The sequence below is a fragment of the Lutjanus erythropterus genome, chromosome 20, assembly GCF_056507025.1.
Source record: "Lutjanus erythropterus isolate fLutEry1 chromosome 20, fLutEry1.hap2, whole genome shotgun sequence".
In the NCBI taxonomy this organism is placed as follows: domain Eukaryota; kingdom Metazoa; phylum Chordata; class Actinopteri; order Lutjaniformes; family Lutjanidae; genus Lutjanus; species Lutjanus erythropterus.
In genome coordinates, this window is record NC_139336.1 from 7391206 (window position 1) to 7418915 (window position 27710).

A 27710-nucleotide genomic window follows, 5' to 3' on the forward strand; every position below is an offset into this window, starting at 1 on the left:
TGTCTTTTCTTTAGAGTTTATTCAGCAGAATTGTACATGCATTCCCCTTTAACTTGACCGCTTCAGTTTAAAAGTTCCTCATTATCTGACTCGCCCTGACAACTTATAGGTCCAACATGATTCGAGTACATTCAGATATTACAGCTATTTAACCAAAGGTAATATTTACTCTGTTTGCCACCTAAATATGCACAATAAAATCCACGATTTCTCTTTGGTCAAACATAACACGTCACATTATGAACACTCGGCCTGGTGAGATAATCTGTCTCTGCTGTCATACTGGAGATGTACATGTTTACATGACAGAGTTCTGTACAGATTAAGGCAAGTCAAGTGATATCAAACATACAGAGAGGAGGAAGGTGTTGAAAACAACTCAAAAGACGGAGGGACGGGAGTAAAGGTAGACTGAGTGATGTGGTGAACAGAGAAGTGAGAGAAGTGCGTGTTCAGATGTAGACAGGTTGCTCCTGTGCTGTCAGCAGACGGTACATGGCTGCAGGCATCGTCTTCATGTGGATCTGGAGCAGAAAGAAACCAGGTGATGAGAATTAAAACGCAGAACAAACAACATGCTGATGATTGAGTTATTTTTAGAGTCTTTCCAGTAATGTAGATTAAAATGTAACATTTGTCCTGAGCATCGCACTAAAGGAAAGGCCATGGGGTCCTAAATATGAGAGGGCTCCTCCTCTGAGCTGTCCCTTAGATATTAAAACATGTTTTGTGTAACAGGAAGGGTGGTTCTACAGAGGAGATCAGCAGATCTGTGAAATAATCAAGATTCCTCCTCTGAGCGATGTGAATATCTAAGATGAATTAATGAATGAAAATATGGCTGTGAATTTTGAGGGTGAGGTCCTAAAACAACCTCAAACTGACTCTGAATCATAATAATCACCTTAAAATCACCGTAAGTACTGTGACTTTTCATAAAATACTGTATTTAAATAATGTCAGAGTTTCAAATAACACTAACAAATAGCACATAAAGACTAGTCACTATTAAGGACCTGGTAAAAACATAAAGAAGGGGTGTATACACTGAGTGTAGAGGTGGAAAAAACTGTACTCTAAAAACCTTTTTACAGAAATACTGTTTTCATGTCCAGTTGCTTCAACTTTGCTATTCTTTTGATCTCTACCAAGTTATCATTGACACTACACACTTCATACAATTTAAAAGCTTGGGAATTACGAGCTCTTTTAATGTGAAACATCTGCACAGGAAGTGCTGAGTTTCACTGATACAGCAGAACATTCAGACATACTTTCACAGAGACAAACTTTATGTAGGAAATTCGGTTCAATTCTTTATCTTGAGTTTCAGCGCCACCTAGGGGTAGAAATCATGATGTGTTATTAAAAAGAAGGGAGGTATATCCATGTCAGAGACCGTTTCCTAGGAGACTGAATGATGAACTTTTTCTTAACATTATGTTATAACTTTTTTCTGATTTGAATATTTTTGTAAATGTCAGTTATATGGGATGTTGTATTTAAGTATTAATTTCATATTTTTGTTCTCTGTAATATTCTAAAAAGTTTGAATGTTTTAAATATATGGAAGTGCTGCATAAATTTACTAATGAAGTGGTAATTATGCTTTTTATTTATATGATTATTCTTCCCAGATCTGTGACTATTTAATGACATTTGGAGGTAAATATACTGAATGTATGACGTTTAAAGTATGGATAATTAACATCTGATAACACAGTAAGATGAATTTAGGGGGTTTTCAGATGGCATTGATATTATTTTGTAGCTCTCTAATCTTTTTAATGCTATTGTCTGACTGAAGACACATTCTGACTAGTTCAAGATGATCATCAGTCAGACCTCTGCAGTCCTCTGATTGGCTGATTGAGACACTTCTATATGCTGCCAGTATACCTGATAAAGGTCCCACAGACCAAAACTCTAATAAAATAAAATATTTCATCAGTAAGCAGGACAGTGTGTGTGAGTTTTTCCTCGTTATTATCTTGTTTTCAAACAGAGATATTCAGAGTTCCTCCTACCTCTCCCATGGCGTTAGACAGAATCTGAACAATCTTCTCGTGAGGCGTTGCCACCACACTCTGGCTATTTATCTCGATGATGCGGTGGCCGACGCGGACGCCTCCTCTCTCAGCGATGCCTCCCCTCATCAGGCTGCAGATCTGCACGCACACGGTTAAAAACAGTTAGTTGAATACAGTACAAAGACAAGATATTTAGTTTTCAAACTGATAAACTTTACATGATGCTCCCTTTTTTGTTTACATTTTACACAGCATCACAACTTTGGTGGACTAAGGGTTATTATTTAAGCTACCAGTAACAATAACTCTTGAGACCAACGTACTCTGAGACCATGTACAAACTGTAAATGTGTCCTTGGACATCATCCTAAAAAATCCCTGCTCTATGTCAGTTGCTAAGAAACTGACACTGGCAGTGTTAACAAAATAAAAGCTCTCTCTTAATGATTCTCAGTCCAAACAGGACCACAATCCAGTGATCGGTCCTCATACTCACGATGCCGTTCTGGACGCTGAAGCCCAGCTGGTATCTGAGGTCCGGCCTGCGGATGAGCACCATGGTGACGGGAGGACACCTGACGATGTTCATCTTGATCCTGGACTGAGACTTGAGACCCTGAGAGAGGACAAGAGTGTGGTTAGCTACAGGAGACATACAGCACAAACACAAATGTCATCTATACAACACAGAAGATGTGCGATAAAAAAAATAAATAAATCAAAAGCTACTTTTTAAAGTTGTTTTTATATCATGAGTGCATCTGAGACGGTACATTTATCCATCCTCATTAGGGATCAGTGATACGGTACAACACTCTTTGTCACAATGATACCAATACCAGTGAGAGCTGCAATGATTCATCCGTTTGTCAATCAACAGAAAATCAGTTGCAATTTTGATAATCAATTGATCGTTTAAGTAATTTTTTGAGCAAAAGTGTCAAATATTTGCTGGTTCCAGTTTCTTAAATATAAGAATCTGCTGCTTTTGTTTGTCATTTATAAAAGTAAATGAAGAGTCTTTGGGTTTCAGACTGCTGGTTGGACAAAATACTCCTGAATTTTGTGATGAGCATTTTTCAGAAGTTTTTTGACATTTAATAGACTAATTGATTAATTAGTTCTTAGTTGTTAAATCGTGAAATAATGGACAGATTAATAGACAAATGAACGTTAACTGCAGTCTTTACTGATAATTTTTTAAATGGTTATGTATTTTGTCAAAATAATGACCAATTCTTAGGAAAAATGAGGTTGGAAAATCACATGACACATACGTGCAATTATGTAAGTAAATATGAGTACAATTAACTACAAATGTTTGTGCTAATGAGTGTAAAAAATATTCTACTTAACAGAAATACTGTGCTAAAAATTATACAATTGATAACAAAAGTAATTAATTAACTTCCTGATTTTGTTTAACCTCTTTTAAACTTTCGGTGTGTGTTGGTTTTACATATTTGGACACTCATGTTGTTACTGTGTGACACTTTCTTGTCACAAAAAGTGTGTCTTGCTGTATTTTTAACTGCAAGTGAGAAGAAGCACAACCTTAGATTTTCTTTTCCGCCACTTTCACAAGTTTGATGCAAAAATATTTGACTGTCTGCAGCTGCACTTTCCGTTCTAGAGCTGTAAGAATTAATCAATTTGTTGTCACGTATTAAATTAACTTCACTAACTAATCACTAACTATTTTGATAATGGATTGATTTTATGACTTTATGACAATAAACTGAATTTATTTAAATTGTGGAAAACACAAGATGTTTGAGGACGTATTCTTGGGCACCTGACATTTTATACACCAAACAACTAATTGATTAATTGAGAAATAATTAACAGATTAATCGATAATGAAAATAACGGTTTGTTGCAGCCTTTTTTGGTTCTCATGTCTCAGATTTCCACAGTCGTGTGACACGGGCCACCTAAATTAAAAGTTAGAAATGTTTATTGGCACAAACATAAAACAAAAGTACTGAAAAAGTGACACAGCCACCCACATTTTGTATTTATGTAATTATATTTTTATAGTTTTTTTAAGGAATAAAAATCGAATATGTAGCTTGAAAGAATCGATCCAGCCACCTCTAATCTTTAGAGGTTTTTTTTACTATATATTATACAGCTCATCTTCAAGTATAAAAAAATATATATAAATAAGACAAGTGAAAAGGGAGAGTAGCACTCTACTAAGATATAAGTCAGAAAATATTTATCACATAAAATGAGTAAGTAAAACAGAACTGAACTGAACTTCATACCTTGATGATGCTCTGGCAGGTGCTGAGCGGTAAACCCACCAGACTCGTCCCGTTTATGGTCATGATCTGGTCTCCAATGTTGAGTCGACCGGATTTCTCGGCCGGCCCGGCGTGCATCATGCTGGCGATGATGACGGTGGGGAGGATGGAGCCCCAGCCCGACTCCACGATCACCACACCCAGGATCTCTCCTTTCTGCTTCTCGATGTAAACCTGCAGGGAGACACAGATGGACAGGGTGAACTTTTAGTGTCGTCATCATGAAGTCATCATTTTTAACCATTTTTGAAAGCACCCCGGTCTCCTAGTGACCCACTTTCCACCCACGTTGAGATTCTCGCTGCCAACTGCACTGAGTCTGAAAGATGTGAGACGACAGCAGGCGTTCAGAGGAGGGACGAGGCTCTGAGGTCAGACCAGGTTGAGCGTCTCAAATTCACCTTCAGACTGAAGTTAGTAACTTTTGTTTTTTTAAACCACATGACATTTGTCAGTCCCTGTCACACAGCTGTGACTCCAAAACCAGCTGCTCATTTGAATCACTGGGGGGCAAATGGCACAGCCTCAATTATGTTCAAACATCAGTGATAACATGACTGGACCTGAACTGAAGGGCTGTGTTCTTCTTCAAAAGTTGCAAAAATCACAAACATCAAGGTCAATCTATATGTTAAGTGGAATATTCTATTAAATACAAACAGAAGTCTTTTATTTGTAAGTGAAAATGTCTCCAGACTCCTGTGCGTGTGCTGCCACCTGCTGGTTCACTCACGTCTCTGCAGTTCTCTGACTTGGAGAAGTGGATGAGGTCGTCGTTGTACATGTCCTGAGTGTTGAGCAGATCGCTGTACTCGCGCTGGCTCAGGTCCTCGGGGTCGATGCCGTTGGCCCTGAGAAACTCCTGGTAGGCGACGCTGAAGGACTGACCGATGGACTGAGCGATCAGCTGGGCCTGAGAGACAGAGACGGAGAGAGGAGGAGAGAGGAGGATGAGGACGAGGGCTCGGGAATGACGATAACGATTATGTGGGAGTTTTGTCTGCACAGACCTCATGTTTAAAAGGCTTGTTCACATCCCACTGAAAGACACACACACACGCACTGTACACTACAATATTTGTGAGGTCCCTTTCTGATATGATGTGTTGTTTACTCGTACTCCTACCTACAAAGCACCTTTCCTGATCAAAATCAGAATATATTTCTTTGTGGCAGATATTGGGGTATAAAAGATGAAAAAAAAAACAGCTCCAAAGCTGACATATTTATATTTACATTACATTAAGACATGTTGAAATCGATTTCTGACATTGTGACTATCTTACTTACTTTCCACTAACTCTAAGAAATATCCAGGTGATTCTCGACAGTCTAGATGAATAGTTCATTAGATACAACCTTTAAACAATGAGTTACTGGAAGGTGTGATTTCCTGATTTTGTTGAAGGCTCGCTGGGGTCTGTTTCAGAAACCAGGTTTAGCAAATTCTGAGCTTCATCTTGGACTCTGAGTTGACTAAGCCTGAGATGAGAAACTTGAGTTTTTGGTTTCAACCAGTTCATCAGAATTAGTGCAATTAAGTCTGTGTTTGTTCAGCACACGCATGGGGAATGAAAAAGGCCATTATCAATGGAGCTCTGATACTATGATTCACTATGGCAACAGGTAAATAAAGAGAAGAGCCTCCATTTTAATCCAGTGGAGTAAGAAATATGGAATGTGCCAGCGGACCGTGGCATTTATCTTAAAAAACAGGAGTGGACAAAGAAGTCAGTAAGTTAACACTATTCAGTGTAGTCCACTTGTTCATCATTTATCAAATTTGAATTTCCTTAACGGATGATAAAGTTGGAATCTGATCGTATGTTACATGACTTTTAAATGTATTCATCAGCTGTAATCTGACGAGGACAAAATGAAGGTGGCAGCAACCAAAGATTAAAATATGGATCAGATTCACAGCTACTGGAAGACGATCAGAGACAACATGAAAACTTTTTTCCAGAATCACCATAGACTTTGGTTTTCAGGTCTTGTACTTGTGTGAGGTACCACCACAAATTCTTGGCTTTCTGAAAAGTACACGTTTAAAATATTGCTGGTCGCCAGCAAAAAAGCCATTACGATAAAGTGGTTATGTCAGGATCCACTAACTTTAGAAGACTACTTTAATATGATGTATGTTGGAAAGGATGGTTTGAGTTTATCACCCCATGTAGAACAGAATTCACCTGATGGTGCATCAGCTGGAGTGTAACATCCTAGATTCTCTGCTGCACAGCTTTTTTTTTTGTCTTTTCTTTCTTTTTGTCTTTTTTGTTTGCTCTGTTTGCTTCTAAAAATGAGTCTGTAATGAAAAATATTTTGTACCTACTGACCTTCTACTTGAATAAAAAGAATTTCAAAAAAAGGAACTATGGACCAAACAGACAAGACAGTTTACTGATGGACCTCTGACTGTAAAGTCCAACCATGTAATAATGATTCTGCAGAATCAGTTCTGACTAAAACATTTTCTTGACATTTATTTTAGGCCTACATTTAAAAAATCAAAATCTAAATTTCAATGTGAAATGCTGTCAAACAAATTAAGAAAAATGCAGCCAATATTCTAAAACTCACTTTTAAACTATATCTGGTCCAGTTTTATGATCCTAAAGTGGTTTCATCTGCACCACAAACTTCCTCACTCGTAAGTATTTACATCATCTCCATCATGATATGCCAACTATGACAGGAATGTTCCATCAGTGCGATCAATCACTCTATGACAAGTAATTGTTCATTGATCAGTGCCTAATACAGATTAGCTTTATTTAAATATTGATGACTACAATAACATATGGCAAAAGCTTCAGTGCAGCCACCACAATAACTCACTCAGAGTTTCTCACCTCAGGCTTAACAAAGTCAGAGTTCACTAAACCTGCTTCCAGAAAAAGGTCTTAGGTTCCCCTTGTTCCAGTGTTTGTGCAAAACTAGTTCAAACCTGACCTGGATTAAATCCTTCTCATCTAACTCCCAGCAAGACAACAAACTTGATGCATTTCCCAGAAATATCAGTGTTGCTTTACATAAAGTCATATAATGTTAAGTCATTAAGTCACAAATTCTGATTTCCCGAATCAAACAGTATGGTTTATATGCTAATAGACCACGATAATACAACAATAACAGATTAATAATCAATAACTTACATCCTCGGACTCAAAGACGTGGCAGATCATCCTGTACAGCCGTCTGTCATCATGGGACATGGTGGTCTGCTCGGCTGTGTGGTCCAGGTTTTCCTGCGCACTCCGGGACCGCACCATCTTCCCCCGCGCCATCAGCACCACCATATTACCGATGTCAGCTATGTAGGAGATTGTCCTCAGCGGCAGGTCCATTAAAGACTCCTGGTGATCCAAACATGACATGAGGACCTTTTAATGTGCTACTGGGATGTTATACCTGCTTAACAGAGACATTTTACTGAGGTTTGGAGGGAAAATTTGTTGCCTGAGGATGTTTTTAAAGCTCTGAATGTCATCTCTCTTTCTACGATGACATAATCCCTGCAGTATTTACAATATTTTTTGATAACTTATGGATGAATATCATCATTTTTCTACCTGAGTGTCTGCATTGAGGACTTTGATCCTCTGGGTGGACATGAACAGGTCAACTTCAGCGGTGGATGGAGCCTCCCCGTCGGGGCTCTGCACAGCCAGAGAGAAACGACAAGAAAAGAAATGAACAGAAGAAGCAACAGGTTAATGAGCGGCAGCAAAGGACAGCAGAGTATCACAACTGTCAAGTCAAATCTAATGGCTACAAATAACACTGAGCACCAGGATGTAAGGGACAGTGTCTCAGATCTGCATGCGATGGACAAAAGAAAACAATCAAACTGGAGGTAACATTAGCATTTGAGGTCAAATTTCTGTACACATAAGTCATTTTATACATGAAACATACACAATCACAAAACAAACGTACCTTTTTCCTGTTCTTCGCCTGCTTCTGAGCAGCCTGCAGGGATCAGAAAACAGAGGAGAGACTCAGAAAGACACAAATCAAGACAACAGTGCTAGAAAAAAGCTTTTTCGGAGACAAAAACCCAATCGCTTCATTCACTGTAGACTGTCGTCCAAATGCCAAATTAAGGGACAAAAGGACCTTAGAAGTGTCTGTTGTGCATGTGTGTGTGTGTGTGTGTGTGTGTGTGTGTGTGTGTGTGTGGGAGGACAGTGATGTTAACTGTCTATCACATCTGACAACAGCAGTCTGCCAGAGGCCTCTGCAGTGAACATTTTCAAAAGTTTCCTCTTCATCAGTGTGACACAATCGACCCTGGAGAAAGACGAGCGGCCTCATGTGTTTGTGGCAGACGCCTCATCACAGCTCGGGGTTTGTGTTGCCAAATGCTGGCTTGTGCTACCGTCGGTCTGTGCCACTGTTCTATCTGTGTCGTCTGGAGGTTTAAAATTCAAACCTGTCTGCTCGGTAGAGACGTGATTAAAGTGGATTTAATCTGTGAAAACAAACGGATCAGAGCTTTTACCTGGATTTTATTTCAACAAAGGAGGCCCTGATTTGTTGCTCACTTTGTTGAAGCTGTATTTAGGGTTGAATGATTAGGCTTGTTCTACTGAAATCACATTTTGAAAGATGTCATTTTCAAGTTGCAATAGCCATACTTTCTGTTATTTTTTTATTTTGGTTGTTGGCCGCTGACAGGGATAGATGCTAATATTTTTAAGCGCTGGCTCCATGTGTCCCCGAGCTGAAGCTAAAATATTTTGAAAAATATATCTAATTGAGATTATTTTGACTGATGCTGCACTTGCGAATTGACTTGCAATATTTAGACATAATGATCATTTTTACATCATTATTCGTATTTTGATTAAAAACATGTTAAATTACTATTTTTTGCAGGAATCTACCAAATGAAGATGTATTTTTAAGTCTATAAAATCTGATGTGTAGGACAGGACATCGCTGCCTCACGTCATTCATTCATTTAAAAGTTTTTGGACACATTTTGCTTTTAACATATATTGCACCTCCTGCGACATGAACATTGTAGAAAGTCATATGGCCACAATACATTTTTGGTGGCCCAAATGTAAAAACAATACAGAAACTGCAATTTAACAAAACTTAACACAGCCTTCCTTAACTGTGACACTTCTGTTGTCCACTTTTCCCATGAATTATGCTGTGTCGTTGTTTCCCGGGGAAAAACAAGGTGGACTTCTTTGGTAGTTGAGGAAACAGCACATACAGCACTACAATACACCCTTAGATGTGTCATTTTCTGCCAGTGAAACTCCTGCTTCCATTCACAATACACAGTTTTCGCAGCCCTTTAGTTTCTTCATAGTCTGACTTTTGTGATGGTTGTCTGGTTCTTCTATAAGGATCATGTTAGCAGTTTGAAAAGACTAAATATTTGACTTAAATCAGAAGAGGCTGACAGACAGCAAAGTACAGGGGTGAAAATATTCTAAATATAGTTTAGTTTTTTTTAGGTGGCTAAAATAAGTTTGCTGCTGACCTTGCTTTGCTTCCTTCACCAGTACTCCTACTGCTTCTCCAAACTGGGGGCAACCGCCATCCACTATAGGTAATAGAGTGACTACGGATAAGGCCCGTGAGGGAAATTGTGATTTGTGATAGTGGGCTATATACTAATAAAATTTGAATTGACCTGACTTGGATAAGCACCTCATACAACTCCACATTTAATGACAGACAGAAGGCCTGAGGGAACAGTAGCTGGAATCTCCCAGTTAAACTGGAATTTAAATGTGTTTGCAGATTATCTTGTTTACTACTATGCGATTATTTTCCCATCAAATTGAGGCCTATATTCATGGTCTACAATTTAATCATACCAATTGCAATTGGACATTTTCCACAAGTCGTTCAACCCATCCAAGCCATCCAAGAGAAACAAACATCCAGTAAGGATGTGTTTAAATGAGGTTGTGGGTGCCAGCGTCACCCTTATGGCGAAAGCTTTAAAATTTCTTGAAAAATCAAAAGTCTCACATTTTTTTTATATCAGAAAACAGTTTTCATGTGTGGCATTATACCCCTAGAAACGTGAATTGGGGGTTATGAAACTGGCAGTGTCGCAAAGATTAATGCAGTACAACGATGACATTAAAGCTTTCAGATGACGGCTCTGTGTCAAAACACTTTCAAGTTCAGACTCAGTGCTGTTGAGTTAACTTTCACATTTAGTGACAAAATAACCAAATGCAGTTTTATGAGTCATCATAGTTTTTGACATTTTGACAAGACATCGTGCTGCAGCTCCTGTGACTGATGCATAAGTAGTTCTGTTTATTTCCCTCATGCTCCATCTATAAATCATCTCACTTCTATAAGTGGTGATAATTGGACCGTCATTAAAGAGAACACGTTGCGCTAACTAGCATGCTATTGTGGATTTTAAAATGTTATTGTTGTTGTTGTTGAGAGCCTGACAGATGCTCTATGAGCCCGCAGCGAACACGTCAGTGTTTCTCATTTCAGCCACGCTGCTCGCCGCCTCCTCGGGCAACATGTCACATCATCATCATGAGCTGCAGTGTGACTCCTGACCTGTGGTGGACGTCACCGGGTATCACTCTGTAGAGAGCTGTCATGTCACTTCCAGTGCTTCGTTCCAGTTTATATGTGGCAGACACCTCTTATAATAATCAGCGTCCGTCTTTCTATGCTGTCCTGGAACGCCTCGTCTGTGAGGCTGCTGAAGTCAGTGAGTCACTTCATAAAAGATATTTTTATACACAGACTTTTGTTTTTATATATTTCATTCTTTGTGTACTTTCCATTATACTGCTCTTTTCTGTCTGCATTTTATCAGTTTGTGAGCTTGGAATTATCAGCTTCCAACTGGACTATTTGGACATCCAAGATGGCAAAACTCTTACTTTTTCACTTTTGTACTTTTTATATACTTAATGGCCATTTACTATAACACAAAATATTTTTATAATATTCATTCTATACTGACAATTTCTTTATATAGACATTCTATGTATGTAAAGGTGCATCTATCAGTTTTTAATCCTTTAGAGGACCGGTGTGTAGGATTTAGTGGCATCTAGCAGTGAGCTTTCAGATTCCAAACATCTACTCTCACCCTCCCCTTCCATGCATGTATGAGATCTTATAGAGGCCACAAAACTCGCAAATAACAAAAATGGCCCTCTCTAGAGCCACTGTTTGGTTTGTCCATTCTGGACTACTGGAGAAACGTGGTGCAACATGATAGGACTCACACCCACTATAGATTTAAAGGGTAATGAAAACAAAATGATTGTTATTTCCAGGTGATTATGCAACCTGAATGAATAACACTCATTTGTTTGTGGTCTCATTTATGAATCTGAAAAATATTTTTGTTTATAAAGTCTTTATAATGATGTTGTTGTTATCATTACTATACAATGTTATTTAAGATCATATTGTATTGTCAAAAAAAAAAAAAAAAAACACACCACAAGAGCAAAGAAAAATTATAATGTAAAATGTAAATTCCCTACATGTTCTTTACGTATTGAAAATATTGGCCTGAGAATTAGATAAATTGTTATTCTCTTAAAATACAACAAAGTATGCACCTGAATCCAATCTATGAGATAGGTATTGACCCCATACTGACCTTATTAAACAGATAGGTATCAGTCAGATGTGTCTGATCCACATTAAACAGTTTTGTGTTCAGGTTGGTTCATTTGCTGAGGTGAGCAAACATTAATGCATAAATCCACTGCAGAGACTAAATCATCATTTCCTGAGTCAGATTATGATGATCAGTTTAAGTGTATGCTATATTTAGCATATTTTTCTGCCGAGAAACTGCTGTTATATAATCCAAATATTTCTCTCTGCCAGACTTTTACCAAACAGGGAAGTTGCTTGTCTACCACTGCCTCGATCTGTTAGTTTGTTTGTGTTATTGTGTGACTTACTGAAGTTAAATTCAACTTCATCGCAGTTAAACAATAACACTAACAAACTAACAGATCGAGGCAGCAGTAGACCAACAACTTTTGTGTTCTGCAAGGTAAAAATTACTATTTTTGCCAGAGGAGTCTGCAGCTATAAAAGCCAAAGATCGCTTTCTCCACCAGTTTCTTGACATCAATAAAAATATATAGCATACTCTTAAACTGAGATTGACTGTCCACATCAGTGCATTTCTTATGGTGCTTTCATGCTACCTAATTGGTACAGTTAAAATCCATTGCTGATTTAGTCTGGCTTGTTTGAGCTGGAGGTGTGCACCGAGTCTCCCTGAAAAGATGGAACTCTGTCCCTTCCAAACAGGCTGTGGTGCAGTTCGTTTGTGGTGTGAAAGCACATCAAACAGGATTTTAAGAGAGCAGATGTGAGTTTAGCATTATTTAAAAAGCTAAACTACAAATAAATCCATCTGCTGATTGTGAAATCTGTTCAGGAGGCAATCGTTAAATTGCAAGATGTAGCTTATATTTATGAAAATCATTTAGTATCAGGTATGCTCTTCAGCACAGGTATTTTCCCTGATTAACAGCTCAAAAGCTGTTAAAACTGCTGCACTTGTGTCCTACTGTGTGTGCTTTGTCTGATTAAAAAGTGCATGAGAGCGACACAACAGTAATAACACAGACGTAAAAAAAAACAAGACACAAGATGCCTCCATTTTGTTTCGTCTCCATCTATTAGTCATTCATAACATGCAGTGATTTGCTAAATAATTCTTAGAATTTCTTTGTGAGCTCTTAAATATTCACATCAGATGCATTAAAGTGCTGCAGACACTTCTGTTAGTCACTGGCATTTGATTTTCCCACGTGGGTCCTGATTTTCCCTTGGTCCGGACTAAATGAACTGAACTACAAGTATACAAAGTATACAAAGTATTCTTAGTTTCCTGCATTGGTGCTCCTGCTTCTATATGGACAAATACCTCATACAACCCCACTTCAAAAAATCCAAACTATCCCTTTTAAGACTAATATTACTCAGTCACACACACAGAAGCTTACAGATTTTAAATTTGGGAAAAAAAGAGCACTGGTATCAGATCAGTGCTTTGTGTGAGACACTACCTTTAGTCGGATCAGTGCCTCCCTACATGTGGGATTCCAGCTCACTTAGCCTGTCAGACAGTGAGCCTCCACTCTGTCTTTTCCATTCTAAAACAGTAAAATGACTTACAGTATGTAAACCCCTCATCATCATTCAGCCGCTAACCTTCCCCCTCCCTGTAGGTTTCTCAGACCTTCACGGAGGCGGTGTCCTGGAACTGTCAGTCCGCCGTCCAGAAAACAGAGTCGGGCTCAGCTCCCGTCCTCTTCACGCCTCAGACTTTCTTCGCTCATCTCTCTCAAATGGCAACGTCTAACTGCACATCTCTCACGCTCGCACAGTTCCATGTTTGAATGCCAGGGTGTCACTGTGAGCCATCTTTCCCACTGCACCACCTGTCCTCAACTGACCCCAACTACATTCACACAGGGAGGGTAAACCTGGATATTTCTTCTGATGTGAACAACTCACATGGAATCATTTGTGATACAAGCCACATTTTTATGTACTGCTACACTTTAACCGCTGTAATCGCTTTTTCCTTTGCGTGTTTGACTTCATGCACCGCGACTGGAGCAGAAAGCGGCGTCTTACAGTCTCTGGGGCCTCACAGCCTTGATCGAGAGTTTATATAACATGCAGTGGAGCTGCAGAGAAAAGCCTGTGTGACTGTGGATCAGGAGCAGTGATCTGTGGATGATGCATTGTGCACAAACCCGGGGACTGTTCGCCCGCTGGCTGTGTTGCCTGCTGAGGGTTTCTGACTTTAAAAGACCCAAATATGAAGTGAACCTCAGTTACATCACTGACGATGTGTCCAAGTGTGTTAGAAAATCTATTTCCAAACCGAGGAGCTGTGGACTTGATCTCTGAGCCGCATTATAACTATTATAAGCACTATTATCAAAAATTACTAAAAACAGGTTATTTTCTAATGAGTTAAGGTCTTAAAAATACACATGCTGTGGAAATTAGAGGCTGTGTTCAAAATCACTCTCTATTAACTATTTATTCACCCTCTTCCATTTTATTTGAGTGTCTGAATTCTGACAGTAAATTCCAGACTATAGTTCTCTCAAATATTCCCACAATGGAACTAAATAATTAATGTCTATGGCATGTATTCTGCTCTCTGCTAACAACCCCACAATGCAATGTTCTGCATTTTATGGAGGCAAAATATTACAATCAGGCGACAGTACACCTGACAGTGATGATGCAGAATGAGAATGACCTGTGTTGGGGTTAAGTATATAACACCTTACTAATCTCAGTAAAGCGGCTGCCCCCTAACAGTTGACTGAACAGTTATTCAGTGAGAGTCTTAGTCAACCACATTGTCATTTATCTGTTAGTTGCAGGAAAAAAAAGCTAAAAGTCCAGTATTGAATTGCTGCTCACTGTGCTGTAGCTGCTACAAGCTAGTAAGCTTTGTTAGTGGACTGGGACACAGCCTCCATGACAGACTGAGGCCAGTTTGATTGTGAGGAATACAGTATCAAGGTGATTTATAGCAGCTCCGAACAGGACTCTAACTACTGGGATGATGAAGACTCAGGCAGGGACAGTTGAGGAGTGAGTTTGTGGCCAATTCATTTCTAAGTACACATTATGCATTGTGTTGTTAAGACTACAAGTATTTGTTCTTGTGAAGTCAGATGTTTTTAATTCTTTGATTTGAACAAGACGTGTGCGATGTTATACTGTGTTGAAATGACCTAACTAAATGTTTCTTTGCTGGCTCTTCCAACACAATCAGAATCATTATGGCGGCATAAACCATCAGGTTCTGAACAGACACATTACAAACACGAATTTAGTACCATTCGCCATTTTGGAACTTAAAACTTAAAAAATAGACCTGAAGCACAAATAAACTCTTCAGGTAAAGGTTGCAACCATGAGACGCAAGCTTGCATGGAGCTGGTGTAAACACTGGTTGGACGAGATTGACTCGAACACCTTTTTACCAGACATGTTGCAATATAGGAGTTTTTATGGGGATACCACTATTAAACATTACCTTCTTTCATTTGATAATATCTAGTCATACTTTTGCAGTCATTTTGAAACTAACTTGCCCAACACTGATGATGACTGATGAATGAGTGAGTGATTTGGGATACAGCCACATATTGTTCTGTTCTTCCATAGAATTAAATCAAATAAGCTGTAGTTTGCTCTCACCCGGACTCTGCTCATGGCCTCCTGTGCCTGCTGCATACGGGCGCTCTTTGTGGGCGTCCTCTCTGACAGCAGGTGGGTGCAGCCCAGGTAGGTCGCTGCAAAGATGATGCCGTCGATAAGGTCTTCAGGGTCACATGGTCCTGGGACTGTATGAAACAAACACGCTAGTTAGGCACAGGTACATACACACATATACATGCTGGCACACAAAGGTGCTGCAAACAGTAAAAAGTGAAGATGAAGGTGAAGATCAGCATCTAGAATATCAGTTAATTTTTGAAACATGAAATGGACATATAATAAACTCAACAAACTGTAAAATGTTTTATGCTTGGGTATTCATCTTTATGTTGACAGATGATGGAGCTAAGAATATTTTTTTATATGCGAGTCCACTCACCGTCCACAAATGTTGGAAACTGAGGAAGAGATCTGCGAATCTGAGAAAGCACACAAAGAAGAAAAAAAAATCTACATCACCATCCTTATTATGATTTCTGTTCACATCCTGCAGGTCTCTTCGATCTCATTTAAATTCTGCAAGACTTTTACTGCTGTCAGCCATTTAGCTGCTGGCAGATAAACACCTTGCAAAAGATGCCTGCCTGCCTGTGCATGATTTATCATCCATGTTGCCATGGATTCAGTGAGTTACACAGTGGGCTGCAACTCAAGCCCAGATTTTTTTTTCTTTCTAGCTTGTATTTATTTACACTTTGGCAAACAGGCAGCATTAAAAGTATGGTAAATTTGCTATTAGAGGTTGTTGTTTGCAATGTACCCATGGATGTGCAGACAACTGTAATTGGATTACTATGATCCTAAAGAGTTTAAAAACGTGATAAATCTCAGGCAAGTTCTGGCTGTTTATTCATGAACTCTCACCTCCTGGACAGATGGCTGCTGTGGAGGCGACACCGGCTGAACTTGGGGTCGAGGCTGCTGAGCTGGAGGCTGCTGATGCTGTTGTTGATGTTGAACCTGTTGTTGATGCTGTTGTGGACGTTGGTGGTGCTGATTAGGCGGCATGTGTGCGTATGGTTGTGGCGGTTGCTTCGCGTATGTCTGCTGCGGCCTCGGAGTGTCCCTCTGCTGTGCATGATGGCCCTGTTGGTGGTGGTGGTGGTTGTGCTGGGGCGGCTGTTGGTGATAATGTTGAGGATGAAGCGCTCTGGCTGACTCAACTCTCAGCGGACTCACCGGCTCCCGAGCTGGAACTGAGGCGTAGCGGGAAGGAGACTCAGACACAGACTGTGAGGGGGAGTGAGGAGAAGACTGAGAGGACGAAACACAGAGAAAAGAGGAAAAAAAAGTATTAAAAAACTGCAGTGCATCTGCAGTAAATCAGCTGACACCTTATTCCCACAATACATGATTCAGGAATCTGGCATCAGTCCAAGTAACACAAAATGAAATGAGAGCCAGGGATGTAAATCTTTAGTTTGCTGGCTTCCTGAAAGCAATGAAATCTAATTTAATTATTGCAACACTGCAGACCCAACTCCTTGGGCAATGTCACATCACATCACCAGTACAGCATTAAAGGTACAGTTCAAAATTTAGGGAAAGACAGATACATCAAAAAGAAACTTTAAAATGTATCCCTAAAATTGTCACTTTTACACTTCTGCCATATTAAAACAAGATAAATACAGCTGTATGGCTGTTTGTATGTGTATTTTTTCCACTTGAGACAGAGGCAGGCTCCTGACTCCAGTCTTCATGCTAAGCTAGGCTAATCACGTCCTGACTCCTGCATTTTGCTTAACGCCAACTTATATTTATTGTCTGATCGCAGTCTTGAATTCTTGCCTCATGGACTGTCCAGCTGAAAAGTATAAGATAACTACAGCATTTTACATTTAACTACAGTATTTTTTGTTTGATTATTTAAACAATTTCCCAGTACTGGCTTTAAAGTGTTAAGTGTTATATCCTTATTTCCTTAACAGCACAATATTCTGTAGTTTCACAGTCTTAAATTACTTCAAAGAACTACAAAGTTGATCTGCAAAATTAGTGCCTTTTATTTCGCCAATTTACTGGTCTCCCTCTCAAGAGCTGCTGCTCAGGATTAGACACACACTGCACACACAGTGGCACAGCACTAGGGTTGTCCCCAACTACTTGAATCAGATTTGGCCATCCTATATGAATATTCGACAAGTTGTCCTTTTTTTACAGAACAGTGCATCACACTGAATTCCTGTACAAGCCTACATTAATATGTTTTACCACATAGACTCAGTATTCAGTGCCCTTTATTGTGATCTGTGATGTGCAAATATCAAATTTTCACACATTCAGAGAAATAAGAAAAAGTGAGTGTCCTGTAATTCACTTATAAACTCAACGGCTCCGCAGAGCTTCTCTCCTGACGCTGCAGCCGCTGTCCCGCTTCACGTATGCTGGGTGTTCCATTACACCATGAATTAAGGATTTTCCAGCATGTTGGGACAGTGGAAAGATGAACAAAAACATGTATGCTAAGATTTATTTAGGTTCTGTAAAGACTGAATGAAGCTGACGATGACGCAAAAGGAGTCTGGGCAGTTTGGCAAGAGCAATTAAACAGCGGTTTCTGGTCAAACAAAACGTATTATACTCATTAAAAATAAGGTTGTGGCTGACATTTATTCTTCAAAAAAAAACTGCAACTGATTGTATCTTCTAAAGAACTTGCCTCACTGCTCTGTTTCTAAATTTTGTGTTTACTGCTTAATGTAGAAAAGAGCAACATCAGGTACAGACTAATCAAAACCTTTGAGCTTGATATGTTTTTCATGTAATACATAAGAATCATTAGCAGGAGCGAATGACAGTACTGTGAGATATATTTCTCAGTAAAAAAAAAAACCATAAGCATTAATGTTGAGTGAAGTCATACTTACATTTCCAGCTGTAGTCTGCAGCGGGTATCCGTCCTCTGTGGGACTCACCTCCTGCCTCATCACCCAGATCGGCTCCATGGGTTTGTCAGGTGTGTAGGGGGAGCGCACCGTCTTAGTCTTCACCTCCTCAATTGCCTCCTTAATGTCTTTAATCGCCAGGCTGATGGCGTCTCCTGAGCCTCTTGTACCTTCCTCCCCATGGTCCTGGGCCTCGCCTGAGCTGCTCTGCCCCGACGAGGGGCTCTTGGCCTGGGTTTCTGCCTGTCTGGGTGCTTGCCTGCGGCTTTTGGGAACGCCGCTGTCCCCCTCACTGTCAGACTGTCCGTCGTAGTGGTGCAGCCGGCAGCCGATGGAGCGGTCCAGAGGGGAGTGATGTGAGCTGCGCTCTCTGCCCTGATTTGGGGCATAATGGGAGCCCTTGTTGGGGGACGATGGAGCCCCTTTTTGTACATTCTCCTGTCTATGGCTAGTAAAGGGCTCTTGGTGGGACTCCTGCTGGGCCTCGTGAGGCTCAGTCCTCCAACCAGGCTGCCTGCGTGGTTCTCTGTGCAGCTCGGGGTAGGAAGTCTTAAGCGGCTCAGGAAAAGAGTTCGGATGGGATTTAGGCTCCGAGTACGACTCGTAAACAGGCTTGGGGTATGATTTTTGGTGGGACTCTGAATAAAAGTCTGCATAGGTTTTTGGGTAAGACTCAGAGCAGGACAGCGAGCAGGATTCGGAGCAATCCTCATCTTCTTCTTCTTCCTCCTCTTCTTCTTCATCTTCTTCTTCCTCCTCAGGCAACAGGTCGTTGTCCGGCACAGGACTCAAACTGGTCTCCTCACTGAAGTGGTCCAGCTGGGGAAAAGGTGGCACGTCAGGGGATGAAGGAGGAGTAGGTGACTGGAGTGGCGGCGGGCTGTGAAGAGGTCCATCCATGCTGAGTGAGGCGGCGCTCTCCGTGTCTGAGCAGAGATCAGTGATTTCGCTTCCCTGAGCTGCGACGTCCTCCGCTACGTCCTCCATCGCTTCTTCCTGATCCTCCTCCACCCTCTCCGCACAGTCCTCCGCTTCGTCTTCGACTGCCTGCACCTCGTCATGGCTGCAGCTGGAGCGACCTGTGGTTGAGTGGTGGTCTATGTCATCCTCTGCCTGTTCTTGCTCTTCATCCTTCTCCTTAACTTCCTCTGGTTCCTCTTCACCCTCCACTTCTTTACACTCCTGCAGGTCCTCCTCCACCTCAGCAGGAGGAGTTTGTCGGTGGTGAAGTTGCATGTTAGGAGCAGGTGAGAGGTGGGTGGGGGTGACGACAGCAACAGGAGTCTGGTGAGGAGATCCCCTGTCATGTGATTGGTCTGTTACAGGATCACCTGATGGGTGTTGCTGCACCTGCATCTGCACCTCAGCTGGACCCTCCGCACCAGGTGAAGAGTCCTGCTTCTCTCCGATTGGCTGCCTTTGTCTGTGACCTCTGAGCCTGGGGTTAGGGTCGCCATGACGGCGGTAACGGGTGACAGCTGGACGGTGTTGCTGGACGGGACGAGGCTCAGCGTCTCGACTGTCTCCACCGTCCAATGCGGAGGGAGCTGCCACTGGGACCTGATCAGGACTCTGAGCCTGGCTCTGGCCCTGCCCTGACGGAGGCCGCCGGCGATGCCGAGGGGGTCCACGACCAGTGGGCGGGTGGTGATGGTGGTGGTGGTGGTGGGGAGGGTGATGATGATGATGGTGATGATGGTGATGGGAATTCGGTTCACCATCCTGGTTGAGCATCTGACATGGCCTCCAGGACCGACGTACAGGAGGGTCCCCAGGTGTGGTCCCGTTGGGCTGCCTGCTCCGAGGAGGTCCCTTGTGCTCCTCGCCTGCCTCCCCGGATGCCTCTCCTTGATACTTGTGGCTCATGGCTGGGGCGTGATCCGACTCCAATTTTCAGAACATGCTCATCTGGTCTCCAAGAAAACCCGACTCATAGTAAAGCCTGGGAGAGACAGGATATAAACACAAGATTATGGACAAAGCTGTAAGTTTACATGTAAAACGTAAAGATTCTCAGTTATCCAGGTCATGACATTCGTTAAGAGAACATGTTTCACTTCTCATTCAAGAGCTTCTTCAGTTCTAACTGACTAGTGGGGTCTTTAACACCTCTAAAAGTGAATACCCCTGATTTTTAAAAGAAAAACAGCCTATATAATCATACTATATTACTATCTTTTTAAGTAATATTATCGTCCATTGCAATTTTTCACTGTGGACAATGACCTTATGCCAATTTGGCAGACATCACCCAATCCTATTGTCCATCACTGTGTCTCTATGATTAACTGCCAACCTGTCTAGGGTGGCTCCAGCCACTCAGGCGACCCTCAAGGACATATAGCTAATGGATGAATGGATAGATCAGGGAGGAATTGGGATGCAGCCAGGAGGAGTCTATGACAGCAGGCTGCCACTGAAAATAGAACTAAACACTTCAACTCAAACCACCTGCAGGCTACCCATCAGTCCATTTAAAACCAGCCTCCCACTAGACTGAGACTACACAGACACACGAACAGGAAATATTACAGCGATGTTGAGTATCAGACTGGGGACTCCCTGTCTCTATATTGCTAATAGCAAAAACTAAATCCTCTGGGATTCATCTGGGTGTGCGGTGCACTTTAATCTGCACCACATTCATCCATCCTACCAGCAGCTGGCAGATGGCACAGGAAGGGAAGAGAGAAAAGGAGGAGGTGGAGGAGGCAGGGCAGGAGGACAAGGAGGGACATCTCTGGTATCAGATAAGACCTGACACAAAGAGATGAATGGGGCAGCAATCTGAATAATAAATGCCCTCTGTGAGAGAGAAGCCCTGTTTTGATATTTATTTAATATGACGAGGCTATCAGGGTATCCATCAGTTATTTCTTATCACAGGCTTCACTGTGTCTGAGGTCAATGAGCTGGGAAAGGACACCAAAGCATAATCCTACTAAATGTTTCAGGAACAATAAACTGGCTCCAGAAAAAGTCGACGAGGGAGATGAATATACAGTCTGATTTAAAGAAAGAAGAAGGTTAAAGCTTATTTATGAAGGCCTACATGAAAGCTTAAAAGCATTTCTCATTATTGCTGTTCCATATGTTTCATAAGTTATTTATCCGACCATAAAGGGATAGTTCTGATTCCTTGATGTGGGGTTGTATGAGGTACTTATCCATTGCCAGTGTATTAGCTACAGTAGATGGTGTTTGGCCCGCCACCAGTTTGGAGAAGCAGAGTGGAGTACCAGCATGGAAGCTGAGTAATTTTACTGTTTTCAATACTTAACCTTGGCATCAGCAAGTCTTTTCTGATAGGAAACTGCTGTTATCTAAGCTAAATATTGTTCTCTCTCAAACCAACCAGACTCATTTGGCAGAAACTTTAGTGTTTAACAGGGTCAGGTTTGATTCACCGAAGCTAACTAACCAATCAAGGCAGCAGTAGACCAGCAGCTCCTGTGTTCTGTGAGGAAAAAATTCTGTTTTTGTCAAAGGAGGCACGTTGCTTTGGAGACGGCAATATTTAGAGCATACAATGGTGGTTTCCTATCAGAAAAGGACGTCAAAATATAGTGTACATTTGTCATGTGAAATGACTCTCCACCCTCTGAGTTTTGTGCGGTACATTTGCATGACTATTTTATAACTTTTTGAACTATTTTTATAACTTTGAGTCATTTTTAAAGAAAAAATGTCAAAATTTTCTGATGCTTCTCAAATGTGAATTTCCAAGTTTCTCTATACCCCTAAGACACTTTTTGAGTTGCAGTCAAAACAAGATATTTGAAGAAATAATCTTGGGCTGTGGGAAACAGTGATCAACATATTTACAATTTTAGAACATTTTATAGACCAAACTACAAATAAATTAATTGAGAAAATAATCAATAATGAAAATGATCGTTATCCCTAGGATATGATGTAAGGGCTCTGCATAATATTGTTTCAGAAGTGGAGTGTCTGATCTTCACCAGCCACGTTAATAATATAGTTTCAAGGTGTTTTCCCAGTCTCTGCATGTGCTACAAGCATAAATTCACATTTGCAGCTAACCCTGCGTCATCATCACTCATTTTAAACGTCAATATGTCCGTTCTCAGACATTAACTGCTGTTCAACATATTATGAACTGTGATCAAATTTCATGTCAAAAAAAAAAAAAATTATAATCCAAAATCACAGAGATACCAGTTTGCACAGGACATGACCTCTGTGTTTGTTGCAATACGGTAGATAATTTGCAGTGGAATTTTGACTTTACAAATTAAACACATGGTAGATTTACACAGGATTAAGACCAAGAGGACCTCTGCAATTATTACAATTTGCTAGAGGTCTAAAGGTAATAATGGTCCCATGTGAATAGACCTATAAAATGATATTGATTTTTTTGGTGGGGTGGCTAAAATCTGTTTTGCTGCTGACCCTTTCCACAGCAGTACATTGGTCAGCTTCCATCCTGATACACGTCTGCTTTCTGCTTCTCCAAACTGGGGGTGTGCTGACTGCCATCTATACTGTAGGTAAAACACTAACTATGGGCTTGTCTCTCTCAGAGGGCATTTATTATTCAGATAGATGCTCTATTCATCTCTCTCTGTCAATGCCTCATACAACCCCTCTTCATAATGCTAATTATTTCTTTCCTTTCAGAAATTCCCTCATTTCTAAAGCTCACATAAGAATTTAAGAATGTATTTGTTTAGGGATATTACTTAAAAGATGTGGCACCTTAATTTGTGCTACTTGTTTTTTGTTGGATTTGTGTGTGTGCATGTGTGTTCTTTAAAGTAAGGAAATCTTGAGAGAACTACTAAGAAAGTTTGATTCCTGGTATAAGTATGCTGGCTCATTTTGAATCTTAATGGTTTCTTTTATCTTTATAGGTTCATTTACAATCTGTTTGATCCATTGCATTCATGTGAGTGGATTTCTTGTATCTAGGGCTTGTATCATATTCAATTAATCTGTCAATTTCTTTCTCAATTAATCGATTAGTTGTTTGGTCCAGAAAATAGAAAGAAACGTTGATTAGCGTTTCCAAAAGCCCAAGAGGATGTCCTCAAATATCTTGTTTTGCCCACAACTGAAAGATACAGTTTACTATCACAAAGATGTAATGAAACCAGCAAATATTCACATTGAAGAAGCTGAAAACAGAGAATTTTGACAGGCTGGCGAGGAACTGTTGCAGCTCTTCTTACTGATAAGCTCACTCCCAACTAACTAACTCCTCTTCAATCGACACATTTCATGTTGGATTAAGAGCCAGCAGAAGGTTTACTGACATGATTGTCATCTTGTATCTGCAGATATATAAATTCTAGTCTTAAAAATTGAACACGTCAACACACAGAAGACACAGAGGGCAAAGGTTAATGTTGATCCTGTAATCTGAGCAGAAACCACAACTGCCAGGGAGGGAACATGAAGGGACGCAGCAGGAGTGAGGGCGGACTCCCAGGGTGGCTAATGTCCCTCTCCGCCTGGCGTTTAGGACTGGATGGCAAGGGTTGGGTGACTCGGAGGGGAGGAGGCTGGGGTGGGGGGTGTTGGGGAGGAAAGGTTGCCCGAGTCACAGATGGCCCTGGCAGCCCGGCGGTGAAACGTACAGGCTCGCGGAGCTGTGAGCCGAGCACTGCACTTCCATCTGTCAGGCTGCAGTGAAAGCTGCGGGGTGGGGGATTTACTAGCCCATTAACTCGCTGATCTTATACTGACAGAGGAGCACACACTGACAACAACAACACGTGCGCTATACGTACTTGCAAGGACTTTCACTGATTACATCTATTCACTAATCTTTAACGTCCTCCACTATGCACCCAAAACCAGAGCTTAATGACAATGAAAGCAAATGTTACAATACTTTTGACTGAGTGAGGGAAGGAAGTAATGATTATTTTCATCATCAATGCAGCTGTCAAGAATTCTATTGATTAAGAGATGAATCATCTTTCAAATGTCCGGAAATTGTGAAATATGACGATCCAAATTTTTCAGGTCTCTGAGCAAAGTCAATAACCTGATGATATTTTGGGGTTGACTACAATATTGGTGATTCTTGAAGGTATTTACACAAATTACACACATGAAGAGTCATTCACTCTTCATTTCACTCACCCTCAACAATCAAATACACTCAGATTCATATTCATTAATCTGACCATTTTCTATTTAGTTTCAAACTGCAACTTTGTCCTAACTTAAAGCTAGACCTTCAATAAAAAGGTGAGACATTTTTAAAGAAAAAAATATTCAAATCTTAATATTACAGGTTTCTTTGATCCCCTATGGCAGTAAACAGAATATTAGGGCTGTAACTAATGATTATTTTCATCATTGATTAATTGACTAATTTCTTGATTTGTTGTTTGGTCTATAAAACACCAACTATTCACACGCAAGGAGTTGGAATCAGATAATTGCATTATTTCTTTTTAAAAAATTACTCAAACTGATAAATTGATAATCAAAATAGTTGACGATTAATTTAACAATCAAAGTTCGATTAATCGTTGCACCTCTACTTAATATATTTGGGTTGTGGACATCTGAGGGTGTCACCTTGGGTTCAGGAAAACAGTGGTTGTCATTTTTCCCAATTTTATGGACAAAACAACTAATAGATTAAACAAAAAAAAAGGTCAACAGATTAATTGATCATGACAATAATAGTTAAGTTGCAGCTCTACTGTAAGCAGCACCTGCAGTCCCAGTAAACGCAACAGCCAAATATCACACTGAATCTATTAAAAACAGATTTAATTTGACAAATACCCAGGAGCAGTTAAAATCGTCCTGGTGAATAATTTAGGTTAAAATGGATTTTGAAAGAGGGGTTTAAAAAAGATCATCACCATGATTGTTTCATCTTAAACAATAATTTCATGCTCAAAAATGTTTAAATGTTGAGGTCAACAGACTGAGACACTGGGTGGGGCAGTGATTAAGAAAAGGTATTATCAAAGGTACACCCATTAAATCAACAACCAAATGCTTTATCTAGCTGCAGATAGTGTGTCTGCCTGTATCTAGGATGGCACGTAACAATTCTCCAAATCCATGATTTGGTTACATTTTTCAACTTAAACTTCTTTTTTTTTTCTTTGCTCTCACAGCTATGCCATTGTTGAACTATCTGGTCTATCCAGATTAGTAAAAATCACTAGATCATTGATTAACTGTCATTTGCATTTTCAAATTCTTTCAAATCCAGTGTGATAGAATTGTTGACTCTACATGTGATATCAATTATTTAAACTGAAAGCTCTTTTCAATCATTTTTGATTTTATAATAATTTGTGACACCCTTATAATCTTGCCTCGTCCCACACTATTACAATTTTATTGACGCATTTAATCCCGAGTTTAAATTTTGCTCTTAACCCTGGCAGTGATACTGCACTTTATTTAAAAGACCAGTGTGTAGGATTAAGTGGCATCTACTGGTGAGCCTGCAGATCGCAAACACCTCTCTTCACTCCCCTCTTCCAGGTGTGCGGCCGCAAAATGCAAAAGGTCTCATCTAGAACAGTGTTTGGTTTGTCCATTCTGGGACATGGAGGTTCAGTATAGTGAACTCTGTAGATATAAACTGCTCACTTTAATGTTAGGAAACATGATTGATACTTCCAGGTGATTATAACTAAAGAAAACATAGTTCTGAGTATTATATTCCATTCCTGCCATATTCTGTCAATAGATCTCCCAAGATCCTACACACTGAACCTTTAATTTAGCCTTTACTTTGTCCTAAAAATCCTAAACAAGCACCGACACAATAAGTTGACTGGTCAATGAATCGATAAATAATTAAGCATAAAATTAGGCTAGACAATAAGTAGGTGATATCCCCTATCGGTTTAAGCATTTCAAGCAATAATGGCAAACATTACCTAGTCCTAGTTTCTAGATCATGAGGGTTTGCTGCTTTTCTTTGAATTATGTAACAAGGATTGAAGTAAACTGATCTGTGGGTTTAAGACTGTTGGTCAAACAAAACAAGCAATTTGAAGACATGACTGTGTGGGCTCTGGGAAACTGTGATTGGCTTTTTTTTTTTTTTTTTCATTTTTTGTAATTTAAAATAAATGATCAATCACGAAAATTACTAAAATCATTGGTTGCAACTGTCCTCACTTTGAAGGATTCTGCTCCTCCTTCTGTTCATGAGAGCATGATTCATCCTCTCTATCCCTCACACTCAAAACACACACACAACAGTGACACACACACACTCCCTCAGCGTGCATATCGTCCATGATGCGATGCATCAATGATCAATAGTCATATTACTTACATCGTGTTTACATGTAGATCACGCCACTGCTCCAGAGGGAGAAGATTAATCCAAGTGCCAAACTGGCAAGTGCTTTTATTTTGAAGGCTTACTTGCTTCTTAAATCCCCTCCCATGGCCTTGAACGATTTTATTATGTTAAAACACCAAAAGCCTCTTTAATTTGGGTGATCTTTATCAATTAGTGATCCATCCTACATTCTGCCTCTTTGAAATGTTCTTACAGGATACAGTTCATAAATGATCATGATGTTATTCTGGATATGATGCTCGTAATATACACAGTCTGTAACTGTACCGTAATGTCTAAAAATGTCTGATATCCATTAAAAAAAAGAAGTGCAGCAAACTGTCACCTGTCTAAAAACCTCCCTCTTCCTGTCCTGATGGTCCAGATTAAATCTCCGCAGGTGTCGTATCCGCCATCAGTGAAAACCACTTGAACACAGTCTTATTCCGCCTTCCTGCCCCGCACTAAACCCCCGGCTTCACGACGTGACTTGCACCCATTTACCTGGCTGTCAGAGGAGGAGAGGCCCGGGTCCGGCTGCTGCAGTACTCATCGCCGCTGCTCCCCGTGCCTGCTCGCCTGGCTCGGCTCTGCTCGGCTCGGCTTGGTCTGGTTCGGCTCGGCTGGTCCCTCCAGACAACTTGCTGGGATTAAAGCGGAGAGCTCAGCCCCTCCTCCTGCACCGTGACATCAGAGCGGATTAGCGATGCACAAAGCGCCTTTACAAACACTGCTGATGCTGCTGCTGCACACACAAACAGTCCCGTAGGGCCATGAGTGAGTGTTGTAGCTCGTCCCACCGCCTAACGTTGCTCCATCACCAGCAGCCCCGCAAAGTGCTGCTGTGTGAGTCTCTGCCCGCCTACCGCAACACTGACTGCTTTATTCCCACGGTCTGTCGGTGGTGTCGCTGTTATCTGCCCGAGGATCT

At 40.6% G+C, this 27710-nt stretch overlaps 1 protein-coding gene across 2 annotated transcripts; it reads right to left on the reverse strand.

The window, feature by feature from the left end:
* On the reverse strand, positions 1 to 27626 carry LOC146308127 (uncharacterized). Of its 2 annotated transcripts, none has more exons than XM_084746050.1 (13): positions 27284 to 27626; positions 18457 to 20416; positions 16451 to 16840; positions 15966 to 16005; positions 15566 to 15711; positions 8282 to 8314; positions 7915 to 8001; positions 7498 to 7698; positions 5073 to 5252; positions 4301 to 4513; positions 2527 to 2646; positions 2028 to 2168; positions 1 to 524 (listed from the first exon to the last, which is right to left on the reverse strand). In XM_084746050.1, the coding sequence occupies exons 2-13, from the start codon at positions 20338 to 20340 to the stop codon at positions 453 to 455; spliced, it is 3507 nt and encodes a 1168-aa protein (XP_084602176.1). In that variant the 5' UTR covers positions 20341 to 20416; positions 27284 to 27626; the 3' UTR covers positions 1 to 452. The 2 variants fall into 2 exon arrangements, with proteins under 2 accessions (XP_084602176.1, XP_084602177.1); XM_084746051.1 differs by lacking the exon at positions 27284 to 27626 and adding an exon at positions 27126 to 27257.
* Positions 27627 to 27710: the final 84 nt, after the last annotated feature.